At 44.6% G+C, this 20609-nt stretch overlaps 2 protein-coding genes across 7 annotated transcripts; both read right to left on the reverse strand.

Moving 5' to 3' along the window:
• Positions 1-4586: 4586 nt before the first annotated feature.
• Positions 4587-16605, reverse strand: PNLDC1 (PARN like ribonuclease domain containing exonuclease 1). 6 transcript variants are annotated; one of them, XM_074818653.1, is made up of 19 exons: positions 16461-16605; positions 15952-16009; positions 15760-15833; positions 14777-14810; positions 14530-14653; positions 13744-13832; positions 13353-13453; positions 11979-12058; positions 10858-10995; positions 9843-9912; positions 9502-9587; positions 9202-9257; positions 8066-8130; positions 7140-7193; positions 6892-6934; positions 6222-6321; positions 5585-5760; positions 5321-5419; positions 4587-4757 (listed from the first exon to the last, which is right to left on the reverse strand). In XM_074818653.1, exons 1-19 carry the CDS (start codon positions 16534-16536, stop codon positions 4685-4687), a joined length of 1596 nt encoding a protein of 531 aa, XP_074674754.1. In that variant the 5' UTR covers positions 16537-16605; the 3' UTR covers positions 4587-4684. The 6 variants fall into 6 exon arrangements, 5 of the variants coding, with proteins under 5 accessions (XP_074674754.1, XP_074674753.1, XP_074674755.1 ...); XM_074818652.1 differs by having other exon boundaries at positions 8066-8133; XR_012622514.1 differs by having other exon boundaries at positions 4709-4757; positions 6205-6321; positions 8066-8133.
• Positions 16606-17578: 973 nt separating this feature from the next.
• Positions 17579-20584, reverse strand: MRPL18 (mitochondrial ribosomal protein L18). Its single transcript, XM_074818657.1, has 4 exons — positions 20217-20584; positions 19300-19480; positions 18049-18283; positions 17579-17783 (listed from the first exon to the last, which is right to left on the reverse strand). The coding sequence occupies exons 1-4, from the start codon at positions 20560-20562 to the stop codon at positions 17712-17714; spliced, it is 834 nt and encodes a 277-aa protein (XP_074674758.1). The 5' UTR covers positions 20563-20584; the 3' UTR covers positions 17579-17711.
• Between the last annotated feature and the right edge of the window lie 25 nt (positions 20585-20609).

The following is a 20609-nucleotide window of genomic DNA, read 5'->3' on the forward strand; positions in this document are numbered from 1 at the left end:
CATGAGAACCAATGTCAATCACTCCTGTGTCTGAAGGGGGCCCCTGGCTGTCCTACGTGGGAAGAACGGGGTGCAAGAGCCCCATCTCCATCTTGCCTTTGGTGAAGCATCTATACATCTCTGTATGCTCACCTGGCTGGGGAGAAGTTGCAAGAGGATTTGACTACTCACCTGTTTGTTAGGATGCTGATGGGAAAGGTGCATTTGAATCTCCCCACACCAAGTGTCCAGGTCTCGTTCCCCTGCCCAAGCTTCAGGACAAGGGTCTGAACATCAGGCAGGAGCACTTCTGCATGCAGTGCCTGTGCTTAAAAGCGAGCAACCCCAGCCCAGTACCCCTCACAGCTGGGACTGCCCCGTGCTCTTTCCTTGAAGGTAAGCCCAAAGGTGGTCCCACAATATTTGAAGTACTGGTTTTGTTAAAAAACAGTTAAAACCACAAACTTGAACAAGATAGTTTCTGCAGCAAGAAAAAGCATAGATGAGCTGGGTGAGCCACTGGGCATAAACTTTCCCTCGTCCCCCACACACCCTGAGAGTATGATTCTTCTCCACTTTTCACAGCCTCCTGCCTTGCAACAAACTCAGAGCTCCTCAGGGAGCTCCAAGAGAAAATATTCCTTTCCACCACCTCTGCCTGCATGTGTTCTCCTTCCAGTCTCCATCCCTGCTGACCCTCCCCTTTCTGCCTGCCCCATCCTGTGCCCTGCAGCCACCCTTGGCCATCTTCTGCCCCATGAGTTCCACATGTCTCTGGGGGCACAGGTAGGGCTTGGAGGCAGCTTGCCTTCCTCCCTGCTGCTCAGCCGCAGTGTTCATAATAAAATAGACAGTGTTTACATATAATTGTATGGGTAGCTCTCCACCAGGACTCCTGGGGATGTGTGGGCTAGCCAGGCATCTCAGTTGTCAGCCATCCCCACCATGAGACACACCACACCTTCAGTGCAGCTCTAATCCATTGCTTTTGGGCTCCTCTGGCAAACCAAGAGATTTGTGCTCCCCCCAGCATCACTGGTCTGTATCTCCTTAACACACTCGCCTTACAGAGGGAACTGGGCTGACACATTTCCCTTCTGAGGGTCGCTTGTGTCAGTCTGGGTATAATCACCCTCTCTCCTTAAGCATAAGGGAAGAAATACGGCCACAGCATTTCATGCACTGCCCCCTCAATTAGTCTTCTGGAGGGTGGTTCTCCAGTGGTGGAGACTACAGCAACCCCTGGACAGGGAGTGCTGGGAAAAGCCATGGGAAAAACGGAGATAAAACCAGAAAACAAGTCAGATCTGCTGCTGCATATGGAGAACACCACAAAAATGTGTTAACGGAGCAGTTGTAGACATGGGAAAACCCTCCTGTAAGGTGTACGGAAATGTCTTTGGTCACTTCATCAGCACACAACGTCTTGACTCAGGTGCAGCACTGCAATACAGCCAAAGCCATTCCGGCTTGTTAGGCTACCTCACATCAAGGGTGTGAGCGATGCCAGCACTTAGCACTGGGCTCATTCATCCAGCAAGACATCTGCAATCTCACCATCCCAAGATGCAGCAAGGTTTTCATCTACGATGTATTTTGAATGAATGCATGATATTAAGAAGAATCATTGATTCACACTATTAGAAAACATAGCAGTACATAAAATTTTCTTCTACATGAAAAGAATACCTTGACTTTTAAGAGAGGTAAATCCTGCTCTCCTCTGATGCCAGTGTTTATCTGGCATATCACCACTGAAGCTGCAAGCAGGAAGAACAGCATTTTAAGGAATATTTAGAAAGTGTTGCCTTTTCAATGTATGGATCCATAGAAATTTTTGCATAATTAAGCAGTGTTGTTGTTTTTCTGGTTTTAGTTGTTGGGTTTTTTTTCAAATCAATGATAAAAATAAGACTTATCAACAACAGTCTGGTGTGATGGTATTTCTTTTAATCTGAGACAATGCTGAGCTCCTCAACTGCAAGACTTCCAACTCTGGGTGTTCAGCAGCAGGACGTGCCAGGAGAGGTTTCCCACCAGAGTAAAAATATTATCTCAAAAAACATATATTTAGATCTTGAACATGTAAAAAAAAAAGTCAATGTATCAAAAATTAAACTGGACTTGGAAATAGATATATTCTGATCTGCAATGCTCCATTTGCACAGCTACACTTCTAATGCACATCTTCACATCTTGTTTCACTCAGGGTTGGAATTATACTTTCAAGCCTTACAGCCAAAGTACAAGTTTCTCACAGTGCTGAGAAGCAGGTGCGCTATAACTGCTGTTAGGGACTTTGCTGTGGTTTTATCACTGTCTGAGGTTTGATTTTCTGAGCTGCCAGCCCTCAGAGCCACTCAGCAACTCTGACATGCACCTCTTCCGAGCCAGAGTTACGAGGCAGGTTGCACCACCTTGAATTGGCTTCACAAGAATCAAAAGCAGCCCCCACTCCTTGCAGAAGACACAAAGGAACAGGCATAACCTGAACTACTTTTGATACTTCCAGCTTCAGTTAATAACAATTCCCTAGTCTGGAGCAAAAGCAACAGCTGAGGTGGGAATGGCCAGATTGGCATGTTCAGGGAGATTTTGTCTTGACCTACAGCTGCTCAGAAGAACCTGTAAATCTGATCTCACAGCTAAAAGTTGCTGCTCTGATTTGCTAGACTAGCTCCCAGCTAACCCATTTCATGGGAATTAGCTGCTAGTACATCTGATCACCCTCTTTAAAAGGCTCTGAGCAGCAAGCGACCCTAGGTTACTACAGACAGGCCACTTGTTTCTATAATTTCTCCCCTAGAAGATCAGAATATACTCAACCTGCTTTCATTTCTTCATTTACTCTGCACATAAGCCTAACTGATTTATAGTAGGAATATCTAGTAGATCTACAGCACTTATTTATAAATTCTCCCAGCTCTAATGCAGGAAAGCCAAGTCTCTTGATTCACTACACTATGTTGCTACGTGAGGTACGTCTGTCCCTTGGAAAGGGAGAAGGCGTGGTCACACCCATGGGCTATTTCTCAAAAGGTGGTGAAAGGATCTCTGCTTTCTGCCACAGGAAGTGTGTTTCTCTAGAAGGTGAGCCAAGAGAGAGAACAGTACTGCAGAGAACTAATTCATTATTTGCTTGCGTGCCACTCAGAGAAGAAAATGGGAGGAAGGGAACAAAATTTAAAGACAGAACAATGTCTTTGTTCCTTCAAAATGCATGGTCCCTTAAAAACTGCTGTGCTTCTTAAAGGTAACAGCATCTGTATCTTCATGATCCTGACTGTAAAGATTAGATGCAAGTGAGGCTGCATCTTCCCATGTTTAAGTAGCTAGCTGAATCAGGACCCCAGCGAACAAGGGTATTGTTTCCCAGATCACATACCAAGAAGAGTGTTTTTATAGGAAAATGCATGCTACTGCATTTAACACCCAGTGAAAATTTTTCCCAAATCTACACAACACACAGAGCCTATGCTCTCCTTGACACAGGCAGGTGTCTAATGATGCTAAAAGACAAAAAAAATTACAGAATAAACAGGGATATATTTACACTGGTATTTGAAGGAACACTGCGACAGAGAACCCCGTCACTGAAGGGGTTACCAAAAAAAAATAAAAAGGTCATCAAAAAGTCAGTTACTTGTCTGGCTAGGAGCTGGCTTATGAAATAAGAGCTGTTGACCACAAGCTGTGCAGAACTCGAGAACCACAGCTGAAGATACACTGTCCTCTTCTCCTGAAGAGCAGCAAAGCAGCAAACCGTTAGCAGCAAAGAGCACGTGATCTTCAGGCACATGGCAACACTGTGCTGCTGCTTTAAGGTCCCCTGCAGCAACTTCCATTTTACAGTCAATTAAAAGCAGATTCTATGTATTAGATAATCATGGGCCCCATTCAATTAGGTCTGATTGATGGAATCTAGGGACTGTTATCTGGAAACATGGATCAGCAGGTTGTTTTTAAGAAGAGAGGGAAATTAATAAGAAAAACTTCTGAAGACCACAGTCCCTGGACTGACAAATACTCCAGCTATACCAAAGAAATGGAATAAAGCATGTCTCATGATGTATTTGGATAAAGGAATGCTCACATGCTGTGCATAACTCACCTGACCTGCGTATATTCTACAAATTGGAAGCTGATAAATTCTACTTATCCATGTCTGTCCTCAGCTCCACTACCACTGAAAATACCACTGCTTGACACTGTCAGCACTGCGATTTACTGTTCCTCAGAATCTTTCATGAGCCCCAAGAGTTGTTTCTCCATCAACTCTACCCACTTTCATTTGGTAAACAGTGACATTTCCCCTGCTTTACAACTGCAGCTAAATAAGCCCCTTTCATTTTGTAACTTCCCAAACTTCATCAGAAATGTGTTTTATGCAGCAGCACAAACACTGGGAACAAACTGGGGTTATGAATAGCTGTGAAAAACCAACTGAGGATCAGAGTAAATTAGGCATCAAAAGAACCATCTCTCCCTCTTCAGGAGAGAACTATGTTTTGAACAGAGTACAAAATACCACAAAATGGAAACCAGCACATCGTCTTTAAAAACACATTTCCAAGAAAGCAATTAAAACCACTATTCATAGCTTTTTTTTTTTCTCATAGTTTACTGAATGAAATTAAATGAAACAAATCATAGACACCACAAAAAATAAGATGTGTTCCTCGTGCCTCATCTGTAAGGCAGTCCTTTAGAATGAACAGCAACGAGCTCCTCCGAGTACAAAGGCCAAGAGAGACCACAGTGCCACAATACCAGAGACTCTAAAGGGCAAGAATAATAAAAATGCCATTAGGCTACTTATAGTTAGGGCTTAATTTTGTTCTTATTATGCACTGAGAGTCTTTCACAAACTGTGTCAGGCCAGAAATCCACCCTTCATGAGCATTGCTGTCACCACCTCATGAGAGGGGTGCACTTTGAATCTGGAATTCTCTCCTACTACCGAGTTTTCAACTGTGCTGTAGAAAAAACACATCCCACATCTGGGAGACTCAGCCTCTCTCCCTAAGTTTATTAGAGCTAGCTACAGCTCATTAAAATAACCCTCTGTCTATTACGACAGCACATACATCATCTTGTGCTATCCATGGGGTAACATCCCCCAGTTAATCAGGATCAAGACAAAAGCCCAGTTGCCCAGGGCTGAAAGCTCACAAGTAGCCACCCAGCAGTCAGCAAGCAAACCTGCTTCTGAACCCCTCGTTCTTCTGAAGGGCTGGCAGAAGAACATTGCTAAGAGTGGCAGACTGCTGCTGTGACAGGGCCCAGCACCCTGAAAGGCACACTTTACCCCCTCCCTATTCCTGTGATTCCCACAACTCACTGCAGCAGACAGTTCACGCGTGGGGAGTGCCTCCAGTGGCGATAGACGGAAATCCGGAGATGAGGGTGATGCTTATAATCTCGCAGAACAAGCCTGACGCTGTAATGAAAGCGGTTGTCACGAGCCACGACTTGCAGGCTGCTTACAGCATCCCACAGCTCAGGACAGGAATCTTAAGACTTGTCACAGCAGAGGGAGGGTGGGATGAAGACTTGGATTGAAGAGGATCAAGGGACAGGGAATTAAGGCTTTCTGGTCACTTACTGCTTAAATTTACTGGCAAGCAGAATGAACTGATTCTTTGAAAGCCGTCTGACATCAAAGCGACAAAGAGCTTTAAACTCTTGGTAAATCTGCCTTTCATTCAGCCCAGGCCAGCCTTGGACATGGACAACCAAGCGAGGGGGATGTTGGCAGGGAGCATCTTCCCCAGAAAAATTCTGGAAAATGAAGAGTACTGAGATATATCTGAGTTCAGAAAAACTATAGAAGCACTACTAATATAATCAGAAAATAAGCAAAATGTGATACACAAAGGAGACAGGTTGTACAACACAGCTGTTGGTGTAAAATTATTTTTCTTTTGTCCCAAGGTTCAGTCATAGAAGCAAACTGTCATGATTACCAGAGAAACAGCAAGCTCTCTTACAGAGCAGAGAGAATTAGGGCAATGTAAACTGACTAATGCCATCTTACAACATAACAATACTAAAACATTTCACAAAGCTGAAATTCAATTAATTTTCCATTTCGAAAGGTCAGTCGTGTCATTTGTATGATGGCAACTTCTGCCAAGGTGGGCCTCGGCACTGGTGGATTTTTCTCCTCTAATGAAGCCATCAACTAGGCTACTGACCTACGCACCCCACAAACCAGTCACAGACCTGCAACTCATACGCACAATGCTTGAAACACCACCTCGGATGAAATTCACTTTGTTCAGATGCTCAGCTAACACGGTGAGATACTGAGAGAAAGAAGGATCAGCTTCCATTGCATCACTACATCAGAAAACAAAATAGAACAACATTTTGTTTCTCCAGTGCTGCACTGCTGCACAGTGTCTCTGGAGCACAATGCTCCTGAAGAAGCTCTAGCTGGTGACAAAATAGGTATTTCAGATCTTGGTATCTTCTACAGAAGTCAAAAATCTGCAAGCAAAGGGAAGGGTTTTGAACAGTTGCCTCTTAGGAACTTAACTGAAGGCACTGAATCACACAGATTTCAAAAATGGAAACTAATGGAAAATTATTTGACCCTTACCCAAGTGAACTGAACTTGGGAGAGCTTGTTCAGGATAAAAGGAGTCACAATGCCATTTCCCAACCTCTGAGCCATTGCGTGACCCCTGACTTAATTTTTTAAATGTCAGCTTTGACATAAAGCTACTACTTTCAGATTTATAAAATAAAAATCTAATTAGAACAGTGACATTTCCAATAACACTTTCTCTTATCTGAAAGGAAGGCCAGCCTGCAAAACAAAAAGCCAGCCAGGGCAAACTAACAACTGTTTTCTGTAGGACCCATCCACGTAATGCAATTTTCAGTAAACGTTTAAACATTACTCACTCTGTGGATCTGCACAGTAGTAAGTGAGCTGACTTCAGAAGAACTAGGAGGAATAATGAAGTGGCATTAGAACAAAGCTAAAGAAGCTTAACAAATGGAAAGCAAAAACTCACTGAAGTGCAGCTAAGTTACTAAGAGCAACAGACTGCATACAAACAAGTATTTCTTAGGGTCAAATAGAGCTACAGAGCAGGAAAGGAATTGTCAAGTCCCAACACAAACTCTGAAGTGTTTAAGAAGTATTTTACCTGAACCACAGAGAAACGCATCATAGCCTGCCTCATGAGGAGATTTCTTCTCAGCTGTAAGTGTCCAAAAAAATCAAAAAGGAGTAAACACTTTTAGCACACTGTGGAAACTGCTCCACTGCAGAATCCTAACATTTGTAAGATTCACTGTTCTGCTTTGGAGTTTTTCCCCCCCACCCTCAGCTCTGTTTCCTTCCTCACCCCGGAACCTTTACACCCCATAGAAAGTCTATGCTTCTACCATGCATTTGAAAGTGACACCAACAAAAAGGCAGCAGCTACACGAATGGCTGAAAAAGCTTACTGAGATGCACATAAAAAAATTAACTTTCATGAAGATGTAACCAAATTGTGCTGTATATGTTATTGATGGTATGGGAACAATTTGAGAACACAGGAGGCCCTGCGCTGCAGGACACCACGCTGCCAAGAGAAGCTAGGAAATGTCTGCCTCGCAGCCAGTATCACACCATGTACTGAACACAACCTCCTGCACATGCAGCAGCACTAGCCCTGCATATGAAGCACCAAGCTCCTGCTACTTTTTGGGACGTCCCTCCCATTAGCTCCCACTATTTTCCATTCTAGCACCACTGTTTCCCACCTCCCCTTGCCCCTTCCAAGGGCTACCGACTCTTCACAGCCCCAAGTCAGGCTCAGTTCAGCCCAACTTAGTGTAAACATCATTCGTGCTAGCCGCACGATGCAAACCTACCCTGCATTACCCTTGGCAGCTACCAGGGACATGCAAACACATGATGTTTTAGGAGTGCAGGATTTGGGTCTGGAGAAAAATGTGTACTGGCAGCTCGGTGCAAATTCAGCAGACCCACTGGCACTCACTCATGCTTTGCATGTGGACATCCACAGAGTAAAACAAAACCCTTTTTAGCTACCTGACTTGGAAGATTTGCTTAAGAACATACCGTATCTTGAGCAGTCACTTGCAAGAACTATCACCGGGTATGGTGGATCTTTGGGATTTAGGTTGCTGCTGAAGACAAGTGGATGTGTAAGAATTTTGTCTTTCCTCATTACAGTAGAGACAAGTTACTGTTCTCTAGTGACCTGTGGCTTCATTTCAGAAAAAACTACTAAAGGCTTTAAAAGGAACTTTGGTAGTATTCTATGAAAAGCCTAAGATCCTTAGCTGAATAATATCTACCAGTTTTCTTCCAGAAAACTAACTCCTAAAGACTTCCTCAGTCTCTTCCCCAAATCAAACCTTCTAAGCACGAAGTTTGCTCTAACTGCATACAAAAAAATGCAAACAGATCTAAAAATCAATGGAAAACTCCAAGGAGAAGGATTGACTAGATGGTGCTCTTTGAATGGGGAACTCTGGAGGATAGATTAATAAAACAGATACCCACGGAGTGACTGAAATAAAAGAAAGAACAAGCAAGCATAAAAACTTGGAGATTCTGCAGTCTGAAATTGCTAAAACCAACCAACCAAAAGTACTTCAGAATCCCAGTACTGTTTTTATAAGCATTAATTTTGCATCTCCTCCTTGGTAGTAGGGGGCGAGAAGAAACAGGTGAAATTTTTTCTTAGCAAAATTGACAAAAAAAAAATTAGCCACAAAAGAAGTATAAAAAAAAAAGAGAACTCTTCTATCACATCATGGCTAAGCTCATAAAATATGACATCTGTGCATGTGCTCCATTTGAACACAGTATTTAGTTTCTGCTTTGGGCTCAGTGCAGCTCTTTCTTGGGAATTTGAAATTAGGGTGCATTTTCACTGAGAAATGAAAGTCATTTCATAATATGACATAAGCAACATTCAACTCTAAAGTTGTATGTAAGGCTGTCTGCAAGCCAAACTTGTCACCAGTGAAGTAATGGTGGTACCATATGAGAAGTGACTTAGAACAAATGATTTACTCTACAATTACTTTATAAGAAAGATGAGCATATCTTTTGCTCTTAAATTTAGAAAGACAAGAAACCAGCTGAAAAACACTTGGGAGGAGGGAAAGATACAAAATGACTGACTTTGAAATATCTGCCCCAAGAAAACAAAGGGATTGCTGAAAGCTTTATAGCCCACCACTTACCCGCACAAAGCCGCATACACCTCCAAGAGATTAGATACTCGAGGAAACGGATACTTCTGCAAGAGAAGAACGTGTTAGGAAACCAACCAAGACAGACTTCACAGTAAGTGAGCTCATTTACTGGTACTGCTGATTCATTAAATGAGATCTAAAATCAGAATGTCTCAGGGCAACACTGAGAACTGATCACAGTTCTGTGACCACAGGGCACTGAGGAAAGATACCCTCTCTTCTAGGTGAAAGATAAGCTTTAACTCAAAAAAAAAAAAAAAAAAAAAAAAAAAGACCTTTGCATCTCACCTTCCAGATGGATTTTGTTACAGTCTTGGTGTCGATGAGGACAGGAAACAGGTTGTGAATGTTCCTTTTAAACTCATCATAGCTTTCTGAAAGCGAAACACAAGTGGAGAAAGACATCGTAAAACTGAGGAAAAGCCCATGGTATTTCAAATGAGTAATAAAGAGAGGTGAAGTCAGAGGAACAATGCACCACTCCAGCAGTTAGATCTCAGAAGAGGCAACTAGCACTGCTGCTTGCTAAGCACTGTGGGTGGCTGGGGTGGCAAATGACCACTGCGCTTACTGTCCCATCCCCACTGCAAAGGCAGCAGCCTGAGGACAGCAGCTCTGTACAGCATTACCTGGAAGGGGCCTGTAGAACTTGTCATGAAGATGCATAAGGTCCATAAGCATGTTGTGTCCCACCAGGGGCTATGGGAAGAATATAAACATAACAGCCCATTGGAGCATATTTTTTGAAGAAAGCTCAGAGATAACCAATTTTAGGCATGCTCAACAGCTGTAAACCTCTCCTCCGGTGGAGAGCAATCCACACACGCTTACCCAAAAGTCATTCAGGCTGCAAGGCTCACAGAAGGACTACTGCTTTCATGAAATCAGACTTGTGGACTCTCTGAGCAGGGTATTTTTTCAGCAGCATTCTAGTTTGAGTGGACCTAAGAAGCTAGGTGGATTCTCAGTTCAGCTGAATACTGGTAAAATCTTGCAGCCATCAGGTTTATAGGCTCAGTTACAAGGGGAGGGACAGCCTTTGCCTGCACATCACTCATGGTCTTCTGAAGCTGAAATTCAATAATCTGCATACAGAATGTAAGAATTTCCACACATAATCAGACCAATGGTCCATATGGTCCAATAAACTGGTCTGTCACATGCTGAAAAGCATAACTTGCCCTTTTAAAAGGCAAGAATCTGCTCAGCTTTCTTAGATGGTGACTCATGCTGCCTAACACAAGGATTTTCATCATTGTCAACTCCTGCATTTTCTCAAGTGACGTAAGAAACACACTGCAGAATGGGTTCAGTCTCCCTCTTCCCTGGCTGCACTTGGTTTGCAGGAGTAATAGAAAAGTAACACAGGGAAATCTAGTGTTCGGCTTCATCATTCTGAGCATGTTTTGGGAGTGAGATGTGGTCAGTAAGAAGACGTAATGTTTAACACTCATTTTTTCAAACCATGGCTGCAATCTAAGAATTCATCTGATATACATCTGGTGGACAACTAAACAGGATGATCACAGTGAATGAGTTAAGTCATTTAATACAAATTGCTACTTTATCTTTTATCATCCCTCTATATCCAGCGTACCAAATCAAAAAGAGATGAAAAATGAGAGTAGGGATGAGACCTTTTACCTTCTTGGCTTTAACAAGTGTCTGGAAGAGGTTAGTGAAGCCCCGGGCAGACAGGAGAATGAGCTCCTTCTGGCAGTAGTCATAAGGAGAGTTCTCCAGAAGCTGACGATGGTGTGGACTCACTTTTTTCACCATTACCTGAAAAGAACAGTCATTAGGTAGCTCAGCCTCCCATTGCTTACTGGGGTTCAGTAATGCTGAGAACAAGTTCAGCTTCCAGGCTATGAAGGATGGAGACATAGTGCATCCCCTGGGACCTTAGGGCTGTCTCACTTCTCTTGCATATGGAAATCAGTGCTCCAGCAACAAAAGAGACCTGTTCTAAGGGTGTCTTACTGATGTTTCTCTTGTTAAGAGGATGGTTCCTACCAGAGTTTTTTTGGAGCACAAATGAACATAATTCAGTTTAACTTGACACCAATATGGTACGTTCAAGGCATTGAAAACCAGAAACAAACAGCAATCACACAAACCAAGTCCACAAAGGCTATGCTTCAGGTGAGAAGGCTGGGTAAATCTGTCACTGTTGACAATGGTTATCAGACCAAAATAGTACTAATGCAAAAAAACCCCTTCTGTAATCTATTTCTAAGCAACTGACTGGTATATACTTCTGTTCTGAGAAGTCCACAGCCATAGGTTAATTCAGAAAATATTGCACCAAATGTAAGAGAGCAATAGCAAATAGCAAAACAGCAAGCCATCTAACAGACAGAGTAGGAATCTTCAAAGTAACTACATGGCAAAAGTCAGAAAAGGAAAACCACAAAAAAAAAAAAAAAAGGGCTAAAAACTGTACATTCTTGTGGAGGTATTGAAGGAGAGATCTAAAAATCTGGAGACAGAGAGGGTCCCACCAGAAGTGCCTGAAAGACAAGCACTTCCAGCTCAATGTATTTTGTGGCTACAGGACAGAGACCAAAGTTACTCAGTTTTATGGATCCCTTTTCTTGGGATCCCACAATCAACACTTCCCAGAATATTCCTTTGTCATTGTTTTCTCCTCCTCCTGGACTCTGCCATTAAAAGTACAAGTAACATTTCAGAGTCCCTGCAAGAAGGCCAGTCTCCTCTGTCTAGATATAAACCCTCTTTTCAGAAGGCCCACAACTCCATCTCACCTTCTTGTCTCCAAGGGGCTGTGTCCAAACATTTTGGAGAGCCTGTCTCAGAACCAGCTGAACTTTAAACATCTGATAGCCTAAGACAAAGAAAAAAAGTTAAAAAAAAAAAAAGGCAGTAAAAACTTCAGAGGTTCAGACAAGCCTGTTTAGGAAAACACATTTTTCTAGACAGAAGGACTGACCAGATGTTTTTCCCCCAGAGTACAGAAAATACTTCTGAATGTATGATCTTGGTATATTACCATACATGATGACAGGAGAAAAAAACAAAACAAAACAACAACAGGTCACAGTGGTAACTTCATCCAAATAAGTTTTTGTGAGGACACATAGGAAAGGAAAAGGCTAACTGAAGGGGGAGGAAGGCTGCTACTCTGAAAAAGACTGACTGTGGCTTTTGGAAGGTTTCAAGAAACACACCCAGAAGGCAAACACACCCAGAGGTACCAACACATTTTCCCCCACAGCTGATAAAGAACTAACCCAGTCGTCTTCTGAATAGCATGCAAAAAGACACCTTAATCAGTCTTATTGCTTACTTAAATAAGTATCTTTCTTGTCACAGGTGCTCACCATTGCCAGACTCTATTAAACTATCAGTATCATATCTGCTACACCTGATGCAGCAGATACAAAACACAGCACACTCCCCACACTCAGAAAAAAAGCATCAACAGACAAAGCCTTAAATACTTTCTGTCCTTCCTAACCTTTTCTGTATTTTATTCCCTAACCTAAAGGATTAAGACTTGATTTCTGTGAGTAAATGTACATACTATGCTACAATTCCCTGTACTTCAACTCCTCCAAAACAACACAGAAATTCCTCAGCTCTCTTATAGTGCTCCCAAAAGCTAATGCAGGTAGTTAAGTGGCCTGTTTATCCCCACTGGAATATATATGTGTCTCCATGGGACTCCTTGTTGCTCAGCATGAGAGGGAACAAACTCTGAAAGGAGACCCACCTTTCCCTTCTCCAAAGGGAAGAAAACAAAAACCAGATCACCCAGGATTTAAAACAAGTCAAAAGCTGTCCTGATCCAGAGCAACTATACATTCTCCAGTTGCCGCTCTGAAGTGGCACAAAATGGAAGTCAGTTACCACAAAGCATGCTCCAGGCACCTAGATATTCACTTCCACTACAGAAAGATCCACCACCCCAATGGAGCAGGAAAAGCAGAGCCCAGAGGTGAACACCTGCCAGGAACTGAGGCGTACAGAGTTGTAAAGGCAGGATGGGCCCAGGTACTTTCCCTCTCAACAGAGCTTAACAGAACAGGCATCAAAGGACAGTAGCAGCCCCAAAGGTTCAGAAGTGATGAAGCCACTCAGAGCCCACAGGTGCCTAAGGGAGGCACCCTGTTTCACACCACTCAGATCCTGCAGAATCATAGTCTCCTCTTCCTCTGCTGCAGCTATCCAACTGGTCACTTCATCAACAGCTTTCTTCAGCACGTCCCTGTCCAGGGCACTAAAGCAGGATCAGGGGAAAGAGGCAGAGTGTAAGAAAAAGCTCTTTACAGATGGAGCTTTGTGCCTTGTTACGGGAATGCAAAAGCGTCATTTCCCAACATTCACACAATTCTCCAGATCGTATCCTGTGATCTCAGTTTTCCTTCAGACCACAGCATGCTGTAACAGCATGGAACAGCAAGGCATTCAGACCAGCAGGCTTTAGTATGTCTACAAAATGGGATCTGAGTGAAGATGAACTGTCAACACAGTCAGTACTGAGGAGCCATCTCTCTGAATAGCACTCACCTGCTGACTTTCCAGCTACCTGCTAAGAGATGCTGGCTAAGGATCTTCTCCTGTACCTCATTCATGTATGGGATTCCATCTTTGAGGAACTTCAGGGGAAAAGAAAATGCCAGGTTGATTACTCTCCCCTGGACTTTCATGATCTTTTCCAGATCTAAAACCTGCATATACTTGGCAGATGCTGGTGTTCCTCATTCTCAGAATATCCTCATCAAACCCACAAACTGTAGGTAATCTAAGATGCATTCTTATATACAGGAGGACATGTTTATACATAGAGGAAGAAAAGGATTTCTGTCAACTGTAATTATTTTTTTTCCTCTGCTTTTACCTTTCCTTCAATGAGATACTTCAAGTGTCAAGACACCATGATGCTTCCTGTCCGAATTGCTAAACGGTGCTCTTATGCGATGACATAGTCTGAATTTTATGGGAAACGTGGCAATATGCAAGATGCAGGTAAACTGAGACTTCCCCACCTTCATGGCTAGTAAAGACTCCCACTGCGATCTGTTTAGCAACTTCTCAGCTCACCAGAGATTATTTTTTCTTTCTTGAGGTGGGGAAATCTGTCTTAGGCTGACAAAGATGTAGTTACCGCCTCTACGGCAGTTCAGAAAAAACAGCACTCACTCTCCCTGTTGGTAATGAGCCACACGATCCATTCATACTTTAGCAAGATGCTATTTACCCCAGAAACATAGCATTTAGGGATATTAATCCTAATTTCTCCTGTAATTTCACGGACTTCCTCTGTTCTAGATTTCTGGCACAGAGATTACATACCTTATTATAGTCAAAGCCATAATGAGAGAGGAACTGAATGCTAGATGCAGAGAGGGTGAATTCGACATCCGTAACTCCCAGTGTTGAGGGGAAGAGAAAAAAGTTGTATGAATGCACGACATACCTACAACGAAGAGAAAAATCTTTCTAGAAGATAATCACAAGAAATAACTCCTCCCAAAAGAATTCTGCATAAAATCTCAACTTCACTGTCTTCATTATAACATAAAACTGTTTTTTTACTTACTTGTTTGAATTTTCATTTGAGAATATTGCCAGCCCTGCAAGAGAGAGAAACCTCTGTTGAAATGGCAACGTTTAGCTGGATGCCTACAGATACTGTGGAAATTAAGTAAGAGATGTGGGGATCTCCTGATGGGAGTACATGTTTTCTGTTCACTAATGCCACAGTGCAAATCTTAACAGTAACTGCCAGGTCACTCCCCAGCTCCCTGAGAGCTGAACAGGGACAACCTTTTAGTGCTAAGTGGGAAAAGGGGTCAAGTCTGATTAAATAGCAAATAGGTTGAGCAATGAGGGAGAAGAGGTGAGCTGGTGACAAACATCTCCAACTATGCATACACAGATATGTGGGTCCAACTACGCTGCAAAAGCATGTGGAAGGAGCTAGGCACCACTGAGCACTGAAATGTGGTTTTTACTACTTAGGTTCTTTTTTTTCTATTAATCCCCAAAAAGCACATTAAGATCTTATATAGTCTAAGGCTTTGAACAGCATTTTAAACCATTTTGGAGCTAGTTTCTCAACCACTAACTGGTTCTCAACTGTCAATAGCCCTCCACGACCACTACAGACCCCTTCTTGTGTTATTGTTTTAGGAATATCAGAAATACTAGCCTTCATTTTCCTCTGACAGTCCCCTTATTCATACAGTATATCAAATGACACAGCCCTGAATAGGAGCTGCTGTCACCTGTGCCTGCTTGCACCCTGTTTCAAAAGCCCTGTATTTGTACCTACAATCTTTAAACATGAAAAACTTTAGATCAGAAAAAAGCATACAGCCCACCTGACTTTACATTATTTAAAATATTTAGAAGTTGATAGTATTAAACATCGGGGGCGGGGGGGGAACCTACCTTAGCAAACAAATGTCTCTGCAACAAGTGAATTAAGACCAGAGCTACCTGCAGGGCCTGCCAGCTGGCAAAAGATCTGTTACCACTAAGGCCTCAGGAGATTATTTTCTGTACCAGAACAGCACTTACCAAGCTGAGTAACAGTGAAGCGCTGAACACTCTGCCTGGCCTTCAGGTACCGCTCTGCAGGGGAATCAAAGAGGCTATGGACAAAACCAGAATAGGGGGAAGGGGAGTGGAAACAACAGGGTTTGCAATGCACAGGTTGTTCTCACAGAGCAAGAGCAAGTCTCCCTCACATTTCAAGTCCAACAGCTTTACCTGGGCTCGTTATTTTGCGGGAAAGTTGAATGTAAACCAGTAAACTCCATATCAAGGGCTGTTGAGGTGGAAAGAACACCAAAAAAAATCTGAAATACTTAGCACGGATTGCCTCTCGTCACCCTAACCTCTGTGTCAAACCCACCGGCAGTCAGCTCAAAAGGCAACCGACTGCCGCAGAAGCGGAGTCTCCTACTCCCTTGTCCCTGTGGGAGGGCGAGGAACGGAAAACATCCCTCCGGGAGGGGCTGGCCTCACCCTTTGGAGCGTGTGTGCCCCGGTAACTAACATCCCCAGCCCACCGACCCGCGGCCAGCACCGCAGAGGCGGCTCGCTTCCCAACCTCTGCTGCCTGTTTTAAAACCCCCTGTCTCAGCGCTCGCCGTTCTACTGCACACCAGCGCCATTTTCTGCTAAAATACACCTGGATGCTCGCGGCGCTACGGCCTCGCCGGGCAAGAACCTCCAAGGGTTGCCGCCCCCCCCTCCGGCCCCGGCCCGCGCCTCACCCAGGAAGGCGGCGCGGCCGATGCAGCCCCGCAGGCGCGGCAGGCACCGCTCGAAACCCGCCGCCCCCACCTCCATGGCGGCCGCCGCGCTACCCCCGGCCCTGCGCGCCTGCGCCGCGCCGGCTCCGACCCGGCCTTAAAAACCCCTCCCGGCGCGCGCGAGCGGCCCGGTGGGGCGGCCTGCGGGGCCGCGGCGGTACCGGCCCGGGGCCACGTTTGGACTCGAAACGCGAAGCCTTCGCTCACGCGGAAAGCTGAGGCAGCTCCTGCTGTACGTCTGTCTTCTGGAAATAAAGATCACACAAAGGCTATCACGATCTGCGAGGTATTAAACATAATGAAACAGCACCCAACGCTAGGTTAAAAATTCAGCAAAAGAGTGGGATTGTTTTAAAAGAATTATGTCAGTTGAACGCTAAGGATTTGGGCAGAACTGGGCCGGTCTCACACAGCATGCTGCTGAACCCTGGCACACGACCATGGCCTTCCTTTCACCTCTCACAGGGTTTGCAAGAACTAGGCAGCAGGTACAGCCCCGGGTTAGGGAGCGACAAGGGAGCGGGCCGGCCTCTCCCAGCCCAGCTTCCTCGACAGCGAGTTCCGAGGCACCGGTGGAGTTCGGGGCCCGGACACGTTGGGGAGCTCTGCCAGTCCCATCCACCTGCCAGGTGGCCGAGCTGAGCGCAGCTGAACTGAGGGCGTCGCTCTGTGGCCCAGCAGCAGGCAGACACAGAAGGGGGGGAAAGGGGCATTTTACTCCCTACAGCAGGCGTCTGTGCAGCTTCGCTCCCAAGGCCTGCGAGGTTTAAGTAGTTAGAATCTGCAGGTTGCAAGAAAGCTGCAAAGGTGAGATAAGGGAATTTAATCTTTTTACCAAGTTTAGCACATAACTTGATTACAGTTCTAAACATTCACATTAGATTGTACAGGGATCAAATATTTAACCATTTCCAGAGTTCAGGTTAGAACAAACACAAAATCAAATATTAAAAAGAAAATATACTTTAAAATTATTGAGTTCTGAATTAAATTCTGTTAACCTGTAAGGCTGAACAATGATAGTGGTTTATTCTAGCCGTAAAGGCGTTGATAATTTTAGAATCAAGAATATGACACACTTCTGTCCATTTTAAAATATTTTATTTATACAATGCCATGTTCCAACTTTTTCCAGCTCTGGACCTTCACAGTGCTGGTACACACACCTAAAGCAGTAATCGTCGTTCCTTGGAAAGTTTTCCTGTTTCCGTTTTACTGATAGATTCTTCGTGGCTCACAGAGAACGACACCACCCTCCTCCACAGCTTTTTTGAATTCCTGAATCTTGTTTAAAAGACAAAGACACAAATAAATACAAAGAAAAAGCATCAGCACCGAAATATCAGTGGGGACATGTTACATGGAGGGGCAGAGGTTAACAGCCTCACTGAAGCACAGTGTCAGGAACTGCAGCTTGTCAAAGCTACCCTTTTGAGTGTTGCAAGAAGGGACTGTCAAGCCACATAAGAAAATTAATGGTGAAGCGGCATAAAATTAATGCTTAAAAAGGAAAGAAGAGCCAAACAAGTGTAAGGAGATGGGTACTTGCCGAGTCACAACGATATTCCCAGGGGATAATAGCTTTAAAGTTCACAAAGTTGATTCCTGCTTCCAAGCAGCGCTGTGCCATTACCCGGCCGAGGTTTTTGCATGCTGTTACCCCCTTGGGACTGTAGAGGTGTCTCTTTATGGCCCACTCTCGGGTAGAGGCAGATACCACAACATCCCCGTTAGAGCGTTCAACAAAGGCTTCTACATAATGCTGTGTCCGCTCAAGCCGTAATCTGAGCAAAGGGAAGAAACAACATGGGATTACAATGCCTTTTCCAGACGTAAAGAGAGAACACATCCAAATGCTTAAACGCGTGACACACTTCACGAAATAAAAGTGAAGGTACTAGAACTATTAATATAATAATGAATTCTTAGTATCACTTTTATTATCTAGGGTTTTGCTTATTAGGACTCAAAATAGGACTCATATTACCAGTTTAGCAGAGTGAAATTCCAAGAGCAACTTTTCACAGTTACGCAGGTGCAGAGTCCTACGCTGCCTCATGCCAGCACTCACTCCAAGCCAAGCACCGGGCACCTGCACAGCGTGGTACGGGTGCTTATGGGCTAGATCAGGGGAACTGCTCCAGCAGAAATGTAACTTTAGTGGACTGAGCAATCTCTTAAAATCTTACGTTTACACAGCAGATAACACCTTGTCAGGATCAGCAAGTGGTCAAGCACTACTTCATAAGCCGTAACACATAACCACTGAGCATTAGGAGCAACTATTTCTTACTGCACTGAGACAATATCACATTTCCAGGTATGAACAAACTGGATGTGGTTCTTCCTTCAAATACAAAATGATGACTTTGAATCCCCAGTTTAAAATGAACATATTTTCCAGAGGACAAAGCAATCAGCATTTAAGAACAAAAAAACAAAACACCAAAAAATTCAAACAGACCATTATGGTGCCTCAAATAAAACAATGATGCATAGTCAGCACAGGACTAGAAAAATCCTAAGTTAAACAGCAGTTGCTTAAGCAATATTACTGCTACCTTAACAATAGATGGAAAGATTTTCAACGCATTGCTTTCACCTGATGCTAGCCTACTGTTCTCTGAACACAGAAGATACCTATTGATTAAAAACAACTAAAGGGGCAACTGATTCAGCAACCCAAAAAGTGCATTTTGTAGAATTTCCACCTGGTGGGTTTCTGGGCTTTAGTTTCATTTGGCTGTTTTGTTTTTTTTCTTTTGGAGTCAGCCATCAGCAGAAATGAATTCTGACTCACCTATGCCAGAATTCACGCTTTGGCCACGTTGTTTTCCAGCCACGCTCCTTCCTAGCCAGGGCCAACTGCTCCAAATTCCGAGGATTCCTGTTAGTGAAGTCCGGGGCAACAACCTCATTTTCACTTGTGTCCACTTCAGTCTCAGTTTTGAGACTGGCCGTAGTTGATGTCAAACGAAGACCTTGGGGGGAAGCAGGAAGTAAAATCCCACAGACTTAAAAAAATATATAGTGCAGACAATAGAACGAATACAATACAGAATGATGCAGCTTGTATAGTTAGCAGGGCAAAATCGGCTGTTATTTTAAAATACTAAATAGATGGATTATCTGAGCTCAACCTGTTTTTCCAATTTAAGAGGTGAACTGTAGGCTAAAAAGTATATTAAGTTTTAACAGTGGTTCAAAACCCACGCATAAAATAGAAATTCATGCGTGATTAGAAGATCCCTAGGATTAAGGCTTTACAAAATACTGAAAGTGAAGTACACAAAGAACCAACGACAGTGCTACCAAATAACAAGGTAAAAATCCTCGATACTGTCAGGCTAATCGTCACTAATTAACCTAACAAACACGAATTTGGAGTTAGGCTTGCGAACTCACACTGCTACACAACTTTCTGGTCCGAGCGGCAGCGGGAACCTCTCCCCACTGTGACGGGCACGGCCTCTCCTTGTCAGACCGCCCACCCCGGCCGGAGACGCACCAGCAGCGCCCCCGCCCCACAGCAGCCCGAACGGCCATTACAGGCGGGAGGCCGGCAAAGACCGGGGCCTGCGCAAGACGGACCAGCGCCGCCAACACCCCCAGCGGCCGCATCGCGCTGGGAGCGGCCCTCCGCCGGCAGCACAGGGGACGCGGAGCCCCCCTGCCGGGAAGGACCGGCATGGCGAGCCGCAGAGGGGCTGAGCTTACCCGCTCCACGTGCCTGGAGCCTGGCGGCCGCCAGCACCAACCAGCTGCGGCTGCTCAGCGCCATGGGGAGCCGGTGCCCGCCGTGACCGCGGGCGGCTGTCAACTCCCCCCGCTCAGGGGCACCTGGGCGCCGCCATCTTGACGAGGCCGGCACGTCCCCCGGAGGCAGCCTCAAGGAACTTCCGTCCGCCGTTGATGACGTCACGCGGAAGCGCCGACCACCCCGGCTCCCGTTCCGCTGACTAACTACCGCCTGGGCAAGCGCGTGGTGGTGCCAGTTACGTCTGACAGAACAAAGGAGGCAGCTCACAGAATCGTCTAGGTTGGGAAAGACCTTGCAGATCATCCAGTCCAACCATTAACCTGACAGTTCCCAACTACACCATATCCCTA

Source organism: Strix aluco, chromosome 3 (assembly GCF_031877795.1).
Source record: "Strix aluco isolate bStrAlu1 chromosome 3, bStrAlu1.hap1, whole genome shotgun sequence".
NCBI classification, from domain to species: domain Eukaryota; kingdom Metazoa; phylum Chordata; class Aves; order Strigiformes; family Strigidae; genus Strix; species Strix aluco.

Bases quoted from the DNA above. Each gene is read 5' to 3' on its own strand.
- PNLDC1 (XM_074818652.1), bottom strand. From the start codon at position 16,536: ATGGAGGTGGGGGCGGCGGGTTTCGAGCGGTGCCTGCCGCGCCTGCGG. The intron at 9,913-10,857 runs GTAAAAGGTCTC...TTCTTCCCATAG, and splicing joins CACTTGTTAAAGCCAAGAAG to CCCCTGGTGGGACACAACAT. The intron at 4,758-5,320 runs GTGAGTTGTGGG...CTTGCCCTTTAG, and splicing joins CGCGTGAACTGTCTGCTGCA to AGTCTCTGGTATTGTGGCAC.
- MRPL18 (XM_074818657.1), bottom strand. From the start codon at position 20,562: ATGATCTGCAAGGTCTTTCCCAACCTAGACGATTCTGTGAGCTGCCTC. The intron at 19,481-20,216 runs GTAAGCTCAGCC...CTTCCCCCCAAG, and splicing joins GCTCCAGGCACGTGGAGCGG to GTCTTCGTTTGACATCAACT. The intron at 18,284-19,299 runs GTGAGTCAGAAT...CCCTTTGCTCAG, and splicing joins AAGCGTGAATTCTGGCATAG to ATTACGGCTTGAGCGGACAC.